Source organism: Halichoerus grypus, chromosome 7 (genome assembly GCF_964656455.1).
Source record: "Halichoerus grypus chromosome 7, mHalGry1.hap1.1, whole genome shotgun sequence".
In the NCBI taxonomy this organism is placed as follows: domain Eukaryota; kingdom Metazoa; phylum Chordata; class Mammalia; order Carnivora; family Phocidae; genus Halichoerus; species Halichoerus grypus.
This window is the reverse complement of record NC_135718.1, coordinates 112,649,169-112,664,004: the sequence shown is the minus strand read 5'-3', so window position 1 is coordinate 112,664,004 and position 14,836 is coordinate 112,649,169. Positions and strand designations below refer to the sequence as shown.

Genomic DNA, 14,836 nt, shown 5'->3' with positions numbered 1-14,836 from the left:
GAGAACCAACACTTGATTTTTAGTTTGTGGGGCTATCCTGGGATTCTTGATATAAAGTGGTAATGCGTAAATTCTTTAAATTGTTTCTATTCTTTCTTTCAATAGTCCTTTCAGTGCATCAGAGCCCATCACGTTTAGTTAGGAAAAGATGTTTTTATAGCTTTGGATAGACATCTGTTCCCGTTCTCTGAGTTTCTTTCTTTTTGTTAATAACATAAAACTAGATCTTTCCTAGCTACTCAAGGAACTGTCGTGCTGACTAAGGAGACCAAGGCTCACTGATGAGCGTACCTCTTTTTCCGTTGACTTTAGCTTCCATGTAATGGAGAGGTTCTGGCTAGGCTTCTGATAGAACCCTTGACTCCATTACATACTTTTTCTTCAAAAGATATTGCTGCCTGGAAATAAGTGAGACAGAAAAACCACTCAGCTAATAATTTGTATCTCTTGTACATCATCAAAACACTCTTTAATCCTTGGGAAACATCAAAATACCCCATCTTCCCTTTACTACTCCACTGACCCCACACTAAGCACAAGGTCTTTGCAACACAGAGAGATTCAATCATTTGCTTAAGGTAGTTGAGAAAATAAGGAGAAACTAGTGTAGACTTTCAGATTTTTTACTCTTTTCTTTGTGTATGTGTGTTTTAAAACAGTGGCCCAACAGAGGTTCATAGATGGAGTTCTCTGACCTTGTTCCCCACCACCCTCTGTTGCCTTTGCTGTCTCTGCTGCAGCTGTCCTGGGCTGCTTGTAATCCGTCAGATCAGCCAGACTGTATGTCCTGTTATGCACGGTTTTCTTTTTTTTAGAATGCTTTACCCCACCTTGTTCCACCCAAACCTCACTTTTCTTGTTCAACTCCTCTCTTTACCGTGGAGTCTGGTTGAAACATCACTTACCCTGTGCTAGTACCTCAGGGTTTTAGGACCCTTTTTTACTCTGCTGCCGTAGCATATAGCATCCCCCTTGCAGAATCTGCTCCTAGATGTACTTAATATGACGTTTTGATGAGAGACCCCTTTGCTCATTCTGTTGTTCCACTGAGTAGACTGCAAGCCTAAAACTAAGTTAAGCATTGGAGATGTTCTCATGGCTATGCTGAATAGTACAAATGGGGGAGTTGAGACTACTTGGGATACAGAGTGGAGAGGTGGAGTATACTGTAGGAGATCTTGCAAAATGTTGTAAACCCGTTAGTCTGTAACCAGATGTCTCTCACACAAGACTGGTGAGATATGTTTGTTTTGTTAGTTATCACGTGACTTGAAGGGAATGAGCTATAGTGCTTCTTGCAGATGTTAATGAGGGTGTAGAGGTCCACGTGAAAAACAGCATAGACCCTGTGAAAGATGATGCCGTCACTCGTTAGTCCTATATCCTGCTTCCCTTTTTTCATAGCACGTTTTAACCACTTCATATTTTTCTATTTATTCATTTGTTTATTGTCTATCTTTCCCCTCCTAACCCCTGTTAAGCTCCACGACAGCAGGGACTTTTGTCTGTTCTACTGACTTTTGTATTCCTAACACCCAGAATAGCACCTGGTATGTATGCTTGTTGAATGAATGCAAATATTTTTTGGATAGCGAACAGAGATTGCAGATAGAGGGTAAGATGTTCTTCATTTAGAAGACTACTGAAGAATAGGAATAGCTACCTATAGTCCCTGAGCTCTTCACACGTGGTATGCTACACATTTGATCTTTAAAATGATCTTTTGAGGTAAATTAATAATAATAATAATAATAATAATGATACTCTTTTTTCATCACATTTATTTGAGTGCCTGGCTTTGGGAATGCAAAGATGAATAAGGGATGGTCCCCACTCTTCCGGGGCTAAAAGTATAGAGGGAAACACAGATAATTGTAAGACAGTGTGGTTAGTTCAGGCAAAGGAATGCACATAAGAGGGGTAGAGGAGAAGAAACAACACCTCTCCCGAGGTGGGGAGGGGATGATAAGGAAAGCTAAGGCAAAAAAAAAAAAAAGTACCTAACTTGCCCAAAGTCACATCCAGGACTTGGACCTACATCCTGGACTCTGAGACAAAGGATAGGTTAGCCGTTGTTGCCAGAAGATACTTTGGTATGAAAGCGTTCCATGGGCTCCCATGCAGCTCTGTTTTAGGTTTTCTACCAGATTTAAAAAAAAAAAAATTGTTTTATTCAAAACAGGTTTCAAGGCATTTTAAATATAGATCATATCTAGAATGGCTAAATGATCTGATGAAAAGCAAAACTGACACGCTGTCCTAATCCTGGTCTGGAGAAGGATCTCGGGTGAGGGTCTGGTAACTACATCAGAGACAAGAAGGGCCTGAGTAGCATCCTGTTTCTTCCTCTCCTGGCCCACCCCCAGCCACAGATTCTGTTCACCTCACCAGTGGTTTCCATTTGCCAAATGCAGGGGTCAGTTTTCAGTCCTCCTCTGACCCTGTCTCTCAGCAACGTGGGATGCTGGTGACTGCTCACTCGGCCCCAGACATTTCTCCTCTCGCCTTTGGGGACACTGCCCTCTCTTGGGTCTCCTTCCTTCCCTCTTCTCTTGAGGCTCCTTTTATCACTTCTGATTCTCAGCCTGAGACTTCCATGTCAACTTTATCTGTATTCTCCCCTCAGGTGAACAAATCTCATCTTATAGCTTCAAAAGCCTTTCTGTGCCTACTGAAAAATCTGCGTCTTGGGCCCCAACCACGCTCTCTCCCGAGTGCCAGCTACCTACTTGCCATCTCCGCTTGGCTGGTGGGCTGGAAGCCTTCCATTTGCCCCTGCACATTCTTTCTTCTTTTTTCTCCACCCCGATGGGACCTGTGTGCACGATATCACATGGGCCCTCCATTTGTGTTCAGGCAGCAGGAAGAAGGAGGTGGGTGGGGCAGAGTATTTAGTCCAAGGCCCCTTCTCTGGGGGGTCCTTGTGGCTTAGTGACTTTCATCAAGGTTCTCAGCTCCTGACACTAGCTTTCTCCAAACAGCCCTTTCTTATGTGAGGTTCCGGTTAACTGCTCCCTCCCCGCAGCCCCTGAGGCCCAAGTAATAGAGCCCCACAGTCACTACCCCGGGGCTGCACTGTCCCCCGGGATTGCTTACACCCTGCCCACACTCGTATAGATAGTATCTTTATTAAACTCTCTTCAGGTCTTGCTAATTTGAATGTGTCTATTTAATTTTCTGCTTGAGTCAGATGGCTAAAGGCATCTCAAATTTAAGCAAATCCAAGCTAAATCTTTGATTTCTTTCTTTTTCTCAACCCCAACCCTATCCTTCCCCAGTCTTGTTCATCTCAGGGAAAATACTACCATCCACCTAGTTGCTCCAGCTAGAAGCTAAACTCCTGGGCTTGTCCTTGATTCTGCTTTCTTTCATTCCCTGGAAGCAGTCAGCCAGCATGTGTGATGGACTCGATCTCACATCTGACTGCATTTCACCGCCTCCGTTTCATCACCCTGGTCCACCCACTGCGGTCTCTCACCAGAATAGCCTCCTAATTGGTCTCCCTGCAATCCATTGTCACACAGCAGCCAGGATAATCCTTTTAAAATGTAAATCAGGGGCGCCTGGGTGGCCCAGTCGGTTAAGTATCTGACTTTGGTTCAGGTCATGATCTTGGGGTCCTGGGATGAAACCCTGCGTCAAGGTTCTGTGCTCAGCGAGGAGTCTGCTTCTCCCTCTCCCTCTGCCCCCTACTCATTCTCTCTTAAATAAAATCTTTAAAAAACTGTAAATCAGGGCTTATCACTTTAAAAACCCTCAATATCACCTCATTGCACTTTAATATAAACCAGATTTTTTACTGTGACCTACAAGATTGGCTCTTACTATTTCCATAAGCTCACTGTGTTTTTCTGTAACATTCTTCCCTTGGATATTAGCATGACTGTTTTTTTTTTCCCTGTCTTTCCATTGTCATCCCAGATATCTCCTCTCTACAGAGCTTTCTCTAACCACCCAATCTGAAGTAGTCCTTACCTTGTCATTCTATCATGTTGCTCTGTTTTATTTAATTTGTTATGCTTATCCTGATCCAAAATAATCTTCTTATTTATATTGTCTGTGGATTGGTCTCCCTCAGCTATAGCATAAGCTTCATGAGAGTGGAGATCTTGTCCACCTGGTTCACTGCATCATCCTGACAACCTAGAACAGTGCCTATGTATAAGAGATGCTCAGCAAATGTTCATTAAATGAGCAAATGAGCAAACCTTTATTTCTCCAGAAAGCTTAAGCTAATTCAGTCCCTATCAGCTACAAAGATATCAAGATTCCAACTTGAGCTAATAATGAAGGGAAAGTGGGAAAGGAAAGAGGAGGAGCAGTGAGTATGGTGGCAAGAGTCCCGGATTCTAGCTGTTTGGTTGTGGGCAAGTTATTTAACTTCTCTGGTCCGTTCACTATAATAGAAGCTGGAGGCAAATGACAATCTCTAAGTTCTCTTCTAAGATACTCTTGATTCTGTCCTAGTTGACACAGCTCAAACAAGGGTTAGCACACGTCTTCCCTTTTTTAGGAAGATTGTCCTGCTTACTCTGCTGTATAGGAAACTTACGGTATTGAGTGGCACTTCATCTTTTTTAATATCATAAACCAAAACAAACATATGAATGTGCCATCCCTTGGGACAGGAGAGGTTAATAAAGCCTGAGCCTGACTCATTTACAAAGCACTTTTAATGCATGATGTCAGTTAATCCTCAGGACAATTGAAATGCAGTAGGCAAAACAGGTGCTATCGTCCTAATAACAAAATGGGGCTGTGCCCCGAGTCCCTGCGCTGGTCTGGCACAGTGCCAGGACTGCAGCCCAGGTCCTCTGCCCTCCTGTGCTGGTGCCCTGTCCGCTGTGGCACGTGGCCTCCCATCTGATGGTTCACCTGGACTCTTCGTAACCAGACCGTGTGTGTCCAGCAGCGCCAGGTATGTCTGAGGTCTTTCTTTCCTAACATCAGATTGTCCCACGTGCAGGTAAAAGGTGTGAGCTCTGTGATGATGGCTACTTCGGAGACCCTCTGGGTAGACACGGCCCTGTGAGGCTTTGCCGCCTTTGTCAATGCAGTGACAACATCGACCCCAACGCGGTTGGAAACTGCAATCGCTTGACAGGAGAGTGCCTGAAGTGCATCTATAACACTGCTGGCTTCTACTGTGACCGATGCAAAGATGGATTTTTTGGAAATCCCCTGGCTCCCAGTCCAGCAGACAAATGCAAAGGTAATCTAGCCATCGGCCGGGTTCTGCCACCGTTGTGCTCATTTATTCTGAAAATTCATCGTGTGGTCTCTTTAAGTATTTACAGATGTTTGGTCTAACACAGCGCTGTTCAATAGAAATGTAGTGTGAACCAGTCGTGTAAGTTAAGTTTTCTCATAGACACATGAAAATAAAGAGAAACAGGTGAAATTGATTTTAATCATATATTTTATTAACCCTAATATGTCTTGAGCACATCTCGAGACCAGCCACTTCACCTGAAGTCTGGAGAACCTGTGTGTATTGTTTACATTTTCGTATTTCGCTCGGGTGATTCGCATCTCTTGCTGTCTCCATCTCCCCACCCTAGCCTGTGCGTGCAATCCCCACGGCACCTCGAGGCAGCAGAACAGTTGTAACCCCGTGACCGGGCAGTGTGAATGTCTGCCCCACGTGACCGGCCGGGACTGTGGAGCCTGTGAGCCCGGATTCTACAACCTGCAGAGCGGGCAGGGCTGTGAGAGGTGAGGCGCCAGGCGCCGTTGCTGGAAGCAATCTGGGCTTGCCTTTTTTTTTTTTAATTGTGAGAGATGGATTTTTATGACTTATACCCGTAACGGTAGCCTTGATTTTGTTCGGGAATTATTTGAGTGCCTCACTCGAGCAGAGCACGCTTAGGGGCAGTACCGGACAGCGGTACTGAGGCTACTGGGAGAGGCGCGTAGAACGAAGCTGCCCTGGCTGCGTCAGTCACCTGAGCAACCTTTCAAACACGACATCTCATGAGGTGCTTTCTGAGGCGCCCAGAGTCAGACCCTCTGGGGCTCGCAGCCCGGGAATTTCTATTTTCAAAGCTCCTGCTGGTCAGCACCGAGGTGGTGCCAGGTTGGAGAGCCCCTTTGTAGTGGTTTTAGGAGTGGAATCAACCGTGTTGGTGGGTGAAGTTAGAAAAAGAGGGTTCTGAGTAGAACTCATGAAAATTACTTGAACCTCAGGCACTTAATAACCCTTAACATTTTGTTTTAATAGCCCTTTAGATTGTTTTCTCATACAAATTACAGCAGTTCTGTGCTGACTAGGGGCCGGGGGAAGGTTTGCTGAGAGTCTGTTTTTCTTACCGGAGAAACATCACGTGTTCACTTTCAGGTGCGACTGCCACGCGTTGGGTTCCACCAATGGACAGTGTGACATCCACACTGGCCAGTGTGAGTGCCAGCCTGGAGTCACGGGCCAGCACTGCGAGCGCTGTGAGGTCAACCACTTTGGGTTTGGACCCGAAGGCTGCAAACGTAAGGAGCTGGGAGCATAGAACTCTAAGTCTTTCCCAATTCCCGTTAGAACCACAGACTTTGACAGTCAGAGCTGGACCTAAGTCCTCACAGATGCTTCAGTCAGTGAATATTCTCCTTTTCTAAAACGGGATTGAGTGCTTCTCTAGTTCCTTTGCAGCCACCTTATTTACATCTTCTTGGATTGTATTTCTGTTTCTTTTTCCAGTCTCTTGTCTTTCCAAGGAATGTCTCCCTTTGATTACTGGGCTTTCCCACTGTGCTTAATGAAACATTTTATTGATCACATTCTTAGAGCAGATAATGAGACAGTGAGAGACTCTGCTCACAACTTAGTTGGTGGTTGACTTACCGGCTGCAGTCACTTCCCACCCTTGGGGCCCTTTTGGTACGGTTACATCTACACATCTGCTTCTCCTTGGCGTAAACACTTGCCTGGAATTAGGCCTCAGAACAGTTTGGTGTTTTGCTTTTTGAATTCCTTCATTTCTCCTGTGGAATGTAGCATAAATCATTGACCCAGTTCAGAGAACAAAGCAAGTAAACAAACTATAAAATAATGCAAAATATATATTAGCATTTGGGTTTTCTAGTTCCTTAGTGAGAGAAATATTAAACAGCAGAGAGATGAAGGTAGAGAAGAGTTCTTGAAGTGCATAAAAGGGCATTGATTAGTTTAATAGACTAATTTCTATAATTACTAAGTAACATGAAATGTGTCCCCTCAGAGATGATGCACATTATACTTTAAAACTCACTTATTCCTAACATAATGTAATAAAATAAAATTAATAATAATAATAATAATAATAATAAAAGAAAACTAGTGGCAGACCAAGATCAGAAGAGGAGGAGAACTGACATTAAACCTGAGATAAAAGTACAGAACTGAATTCTCATTAGTGGAATAATAAAATGTTTTCCTTATAATGCAAAAGTATTTCAAACTTCACTACATTGCTTATAGAAATATTTGTCATATACTGAATGTGATTCTAATCTTCTATGAAGATCTTTTAAAGTTTTTTAAAATGTAAAAAAAAACCTCACTTTTGCTTTAAAAATTTTTGTTTTCTCTACTGAGCAGACTTAACCATTCGAATTCTCATAATTTGGCCTGTTTTTCAAAAAAATATCTATGTATAATGAGAGTACCATCAGCTTATTGATATCAGTCTGGGTTAAAAGGCAATGTAATCTTCCTTCCTTTCTCTATCATAGACTCTTTTTACTTTATTCTGCAGCCTGTGACTGTCATCCTGAGGGATCTCTTTCACTCCAGTGCAAAGGTGATGGTTGCTGTGAATGTAAACAGGGTTTTGTGGGAAATCGCTGTGACCAGTGTGAAGAGAACTATTTCTATAATCGGTCTTGGCCTGGCTGCCAGGAGTGTCCAGCATGTTACCGGCTGGTGAAGGATAAGGTAAGCTGTCAACAGGGCATTCGCTCATTCATTCATTTATTCATTCAGTAGACATTGAATGGGTACTTCCTGTGCACTGAGCTCTAGAGAACAAATGATGAACAAGATAGGCATGGCCCCTGTCCTCAAAGACTTATGTTCCAGTCGGGAGACAAATAATAAAAATTAAATAAAGACATACTGAGATGAGCACCAGAAAGAATACAAACAGAGAATAACTGGGAGAACTACTTTATGTAAGTCCTCTCTAAGGACATTTATTTAAGGTGAGATCTTAAGAATAAGAGGGAACAAGCCTAATGAGAAGTGATGGGTAGGCTGTTCCAGGCAAAGGGAATGTGGGGTACAAGGGTCTCAAAGGTGGAGGGTGTCTGGAGCCTCCTGACTGAGGAGAGAGTGGTTTGTGATAAGACCGGAGAGGTTGGTAGAGACAGCTCATGTCATACCATGTCAACCATAGTAAGGGATTTAGATTTTACTCCAACGCACTGACGAGTTTTCAGCTAGGAAATCCAGTTTATATTTTAAGAAGAACACTCTGCTATGTGAAGAATGATGGTTAGGAGTGGGGCAAAAGGGCAAGCCTGGATTGAATTGGGTAAGTATGTGTGTTTGGGGGGCAGGGCATTAGAGGGGGCAAGAATAGAGAAAGAGAATCACCAAGGGTGCCTCTTGGGGTTTTTGCTTAAGGTAGCTGGAGGCATTGTTTATTGAAATGGAGATGACTCAGGGGAAACAGATTTAAGAGAAGAAAATCAAGAGTATAGTTTTGCATGTTGAGTTGAGATACCCATCAGAGAGCTGAGTGGAGATATCAGGAAAGCAATCTAAAATGCAAGGGAGAGGTCAGAACTGGAGTATCCTCAACATGTAGTGTTTAATGTCAAAGGAATGGGCTTGATAGTTTTTCTCTTGAAGCCAGAGAAATAAAGAAAAACTACCCATGTTATCTGTTTAAAAGTAGATATATGTGGAGTATATAGACCTACGTAAATGAGCACCCTTTTGATGATCATTCCTGCAGGGAGTACAGCTGAGTTCTTCAGGAATGTTTATATGTGCTACCTTTCCCTTTTCTTCCCTCATTATGTCCAGGTTGCTGATCATCGCGTGAAACTCCAGGAATTAGAGAATCTCATAGCAAACCTTGGAACTGGGGAAGAGGTGGTGACAGATCAAGCCTTTGAGGACAGACTAAAGGAAGCAGAGAGAGAAGTTATGGACCTCCTTCGAGAGGCCCAGGATGTCAAAGGTAAACGTGTTAAACAATGGGTAACTTCTGCCAGATGGCTCAGGCTTTAGACATGCCTCCTAGTTCAGGGTTATTTAGTATGGCTTTATAAAATTCTTCCTCAATTTTTCAAACTATTTGTAGAATCTGAATTTTTTTAAACAATCTGTGAAAATACAAGAACTTGTTTTAAGATACAGTAAGCAAAAATAATTCTCCCAACACATCAGAAACTATTAAATGCTAAAATTCCAAGTGTTGTATAAATCTCTTCCATTACAAAGTGTTTTAAAACAGTTTTTAAAAATCATGAAAGGTATGCATTTTGGGTGCGCATTATTTTAAGTTGAAAATTTGAACTTGGATTCTTCTGTCAGTCTACTGAGTGAGAATTTATTTTACGCACTGCTTTATTTCCTTAGAAAGGACCCTCATAAGGAAAAATTGTAATCTTCAAGTATTGACTAAACGGCTAGATACTAAATATATAACACCTGATATTTATGAAGGATTAGAAATTAGTGCCTGCTTATGAAATTTTCTGCTTAATAAGTGAACAAATGTGCTAGTAACATCATGTAAAAGCATATATTTTATATTATGTGCATATTTAATGTCCTTTGCAATTGTGTTGCTCCTCTGTACATTATCTGATGAGACTGATGATAATAAGCAGAGGAATTGGCTTAAGATTTAGAAAACAGTTTATTTTAAAATACTTTAAAGGAACCTGAATTTGTGAAACTTTGAAAATAAGAAAAAGTTATTTTACATTATTTACGTGCTTTTTAAATCACTTTTTTAAAAAGATCATTTATTTGAGAGAGAGCGAGCAAGAGCAAGCGAGCTGGGGGAAGGGCAGAGGGAGAGAGAGAGAATCTCCAGCAGACTCCGTGCTGAGTGTGGAGCGTGACATGGGGCTCAGTCTCACAATCCTAAGGTCATGACCTGAGCCAAAATTGAGTTGGACGCTCAACCGATGGAGCCACCCAGGCACCCCTTAAATCATTTTCACATTTTATTTTTATTACTTACTCTGAATTAAGCTTTTTTTTCTAAGTTTGGACAAATCCTTTTCTACACTTACTGAGGGCCTGTAGATACCAGGCATCGTGCTAAACACCAGTAATGAAAAGATTAAGACTGTGCTCCTTCTATCGAAGTACTCACCGCCTGGCTGAGGTCACTTTTGTTTAGGGGCTTTCCACTCATAGCGAATGTTCATTAACATTAGGACACCTGGGACCACAATGATTGACCTCTTTATTGAGTTTATGAATCTACCCATTTGGAGTTAGGTCTTCCTGTCAGAGTATAGGTCAACAGAAATTAAGTATATTACTTATTTCTTATTGTAGATATCCCTAATATATATAATTTTGATTTTATAAAATTATTAAAGAAGGAAGTAATGAGATGCATATGGTTTTGGCCAGTTTAATTTTTATATGAGTGTCAGAAATTGTTTTATAAGGTAAATTTTTAGAAATTGAAAAATAAAATGAGGGGTCAGTAGTTTGTTAACTTTAGTTGTGCGTTTGTCTTTTGTGTTGTTGTTACATTTTAAGTGTTAAACATAGATTAAGAAGAATTTGTATGTTTCCTGTTCTGTGTAAACACTAGTGTTTTTTTTAGGATGTTCATTTGTTGGCAAGAACTTTTGACACACAGTTTTCCACTAATATATTCTCTTGTAACAACAAGTTCACATCTGTCCTGCCATATACACTGAAGAATCGAATGTGGGGTTATCTTTAAGTGCTGCTCAGTCCACCTGAGAGCTGGGGTCTGGCACATAGCTCTGGTGCCCACACCAGGAGCACATGGGAATAGTCAAGAGGCCAGAAAGGGAGGTCAGCCAGCATTGTTCGGCATCTTGGTGCAGCCCCAGCTACGTCTAGCTTCCTCTGGCCATAATGACCACCTACTTCCCTCTCCCCAAGCTGGTGATTCCATCGGACAGAAGCTTGGACAAAAACCATGGATGTCAATACCGCCCCTTGAGCCACTTGAAAGGCAGGAACGTAATGGGCTGCAGCTTCTCATAGCTCAGGAGCACCACAGTGAGGCTAGGGTTAAAGTCTCCTCCCACGAAGACTTGATTCATGGAGTTCCTGGCTGACCTTTCTTACTTGGGTTCAAACTAGCCAAGAATAAGAATATCTCCACAATGATTTATCCTTTCAAACTATCCCTGAGTATTTATTTGTAGTTTAAACTTGTGTTTATTCTGCAGCTTTAAAAGATTATATGGTGCAATTAGGTTTTGCAATTTGAAGGCATTTGAAGTGATCCTACCAGTTAGATTATCTATTCTCTTTTCAGTTACTGATGTTTCTCTAAAGAGCTGGCCGGAGAGATTGGTATCTGTTACATTCCTGAAGGTCTAAAGGAAAGGGGTTTTCATAACTTCAGTGGCTGCTTATGCTTCTTGAGTCTAAATGAGTTTCTACAATTTCAACTTTTTTTTTGGTCTTTTGTTATTTTCTTAAAAATCTTTAGATTTTCAAAGAATTGTCTAACCATTCAAGCAGGGCCACTGTGTATAGTTGGGCGAGTTTCTCACTGCACCAACTTTGCATGTGTATTTTTGATGGCCCTGCTTACAAGATGCTATTTTCCAAACTTATATTCATCTTTATTGATCTTAACTTTGACCTCTCATCTTTTTCACATTCCTTGGAAAATTTAAACGCCAACTCTGAGCATTTTGCTGAAATAAGAACGGATTGATTTTGAATAGGACTTAATGGTTCTTGTATGTTAATACACCCTCATGACCTATGAGAATTTTAATAATGACAGAATTATATTTACACAGGTGTATATTTATCTTTTTATTTATTAAGACCCAGGTATGAGATTTAAGTTGAATGGGCATAATCAATAAAAAACAATTTGCAGAACTATTCAAAAGCAGAACTCAGTATGAGAGAAATTACCTGGCTCTACCAAGGGCGGGAGGGGGGGGCAGCAAGGGTCTGTGTTTAGTCTTGTATTTAGTTTAAAATACAAAATGAATTTAATTTTCCGTACTTCAACATCTGTTTGGAACCTAGATTTTTTCCTAGTTTAGAAAAATGTCCAGCTGTCAGGGCTGATAGTTCTTTCAATAACATTGTGTTTTTATGATTAAATCTGGCATGTGCTGGAACATCAAAGTTTTCCTTCCTCAGACATTTCTTGGGTGTCTCCTCTTTGCCAGTCACTGTGTAAGACTGGGGATATAGTGATGAGTAAGAAAGAGAAGCTCGTGTCCAGTGGGACAAACAGGCACACAGTTGGAGACAGTCTGATAAATGTAACAGGGGAGGTACTACTGGGCACAGTAAGGACTGACCAGTTCTGCCGATGGGCTTAGGGAAAGCTTATCAGAAAGATCTGTGTTTGGAAGAATAAAGTTGTGCCTCGGATTTCATGTGCGATATGTACCCCCCCCTTCAGATAATTTATGGACTTTCTTCTGCAATGCCATTGCAGATGTAGACCAGAATTTGATGGACCGCCTCCAGAGAGTGAATAACACCTTATCCAGCCAAATTAGCCGTTTACAGAATATCCGCAATACCATTGAAGAGACTGGAAACTTGGCTGAGCAAGCACGTGCCAGGGTAGAGAGCACAGAGCAGTTGATTGAAATTGCGACCCGAGAACTTGAGAAAGCAAAGATTGCTGTTGCCAACGTGGTGAGTGACTGGGAAGGTCTGAGGTTCGGGTGCAGGATTCCCCTGGTACTTTGTAGCAAGTCTCTTACTGTCCACAGAATGCTTCAGCTAAATTGACTCTTTGTGTCTTTTTGTCTCTAAACATGGAGCAAGAAAGCCACGTTGCTCAAAGTTGTCATTAAATAGTTCTCACAAATTGGATAACAACCAAAGGACATCTGGGTCCTTTCTCTAGCTTTGTTCCTTCTATGGCAATAGTCAGTTTAAACTTCCTTTATCCTTTGATGAGAATAGCAATAGTAATCTGTAGCCAAGGATGCTAATACTAATGAAGGATCTTTGAATCAATGAGACATTCTTTTTGTTAAATAACACTAATACAAATTTGGTTTTGACACTGGTATTAAATTTAAATAATTCAGTCCTTTGAGATTAGTGCTCTGTTTATTTCCTCTTCAGTCAATCACTCAGCCAGAGTCTACAGGGGACCCAAACAACATGACTCTTTTGGCAGAAGAGGCACGAAAGCTTGCTGAACGGTAACCTCCAGATCCCTGTGTCTTAATGGTTAAGCTATAACTTTCCTTACATGTGTACATGTTGTCCCCTCCTTTACCCACAAACACTTCGCATATAACCTACTTTTGTAAAGTTGGCTCTTTTCTGAAACGTTATTGGCTCTGTGTACTCTTTTCTTGCCTCTCCTTTGAAATCAGAATATTTACTTTGAATATTTGAACATGATGCTTTGGAGGGAAATTATATTTGCACATCTCAAAGAAAACCATAACATTTTTAGATTTTTAATTTCAAAACCTTAAAGTTGATAACTAAGAAGCTCAGTTGAATTTAGTTATATTTTTAATTTTTAAATTAATTTTTAACGAAAATGTTTCTCAGATTTTAATAGAAAACGTTTACAAACCCATAGTACCTTTGAAAATCAGCCCAAGAAAACAGACCATTTCATTCCTCATTTTTTTTTTGAGATTTTTAAAATTATTAAGTATAAGGTAGTTTCTTAGGAAAAACTTTAAATTGTAAGAGAGCATTAAATTGAAAAAGTTTGTTAAAGTAGTTGCTAGAACGTAGGCTTCACGAAGGCAGGTGTTTTTGTGTGTTTCATTCACTACTAAAGTTCTAATACCTCAAACAATGTCTGGCATATAGTAAGTACTCAATAAACGTTTGTTGAATGAATTGCAGAACAGAGCTAGTAGACCTCATGGGTGTGGGATTCTTAAGCCCGACGTTAAACTTTTAGCCTCATTGTTTAGAGCAATTACTTTGGCTTCTTGCTTTAACATGTGCTCTCTTTCTATTCTTTGCAAATGGAAATGGGTGAGTTGTATCATTTAGTTCATAGAACATTCATGGTTTCATAGCTAGATTTTCTGATGAAAAGAAGATAGCTGAAAACATACGGAAAACTCCCAAGGAAATTAGGTCTTGAAAATAAAATAATTCTGGTGTCTTTCATACAGGAATTTTGAAAGAAACCTTTATCGTACCGAAACCGAATGGCCACACACCACAGTGTGACACTGTAATACGAAATTTTAGAGCTGAAAAAAACCTTAGCAGTTCCTCAGCTGAAATTTGCATTATTTGGCTGGATTCCCTGTTGAAATGTTGCTTTCCATTTGGTGTCAGGGTGCTTTTCCTGTCAGTAATTAGGTTATATGTGAAAAGTCTGAATAGTTGGAGGCTGTTTCAAGACTATGTAGTAACTGAACCAGAGTGAAGATTAAACATTAGGTGTGGGGTTTTGTGTTTATGTCTAGACGAGTTCTTGCTAGCATACATGGTCCTTTTTTTTTTTTTTTTTTTTTTTAAAGATTTTATTTATTTATTCATGAGAAACAGAGAGAGAGAGAGGCAGAGGGAGAAGCAGGCTCCCAAGGAGCAGGGAGCCCGATGCGGGACTCGATCCCAGGACTCTGGGATCATGACCTGAGCTGAAGGCAGATGCTTAACCACCTGAGCCACCCAGGCGCCCCCATACATGCTCTTATAGATAAATTATTCTTAAATGAT

The 14,836-nt window shown here is 41.0% G+C and overlaps 1 protein-coding gene across 1 annotated transcript in view; it reads left to right on the top strand.

The window, feature by feature from the left end:
* The window catches only part of LAMC1 (laminin subunit gamma 1), a 124,382-nt gene that overhangs the window by 96,980 nt on the left and 12,566 nt on the right, over nt 1-14,836 (top strand). Inside the window, exons 14-20 of the mRNA XM_036076391.2 lie at nt 4,967-5,212; nt 5,562-5,715; nt 6,338-6,480; nt 7,725-7,903; nt 8,999-9,155; nt 12,615-12,820; nt 13,259-13,338. Coding sequence (XP_035932284.1) covers nt 4,967-5,212; nt 5,562-5,715; nt 6,338-6,480; nt 7,725-7,903; nt 8,999-9,155; nt 12,615-12,820; nt 13,259-13,338 — 1,165 coding nt within the window. The remainder of the gene's footprint in view (nt 1-4,966; nt 5,213-5,561; nt 5,716-6,337; nt 6,481-7,724; nt 7,904-8,998; nt 9,156-12,614; nt 12,821-13,258; nt 13,339-14,836) is intronic.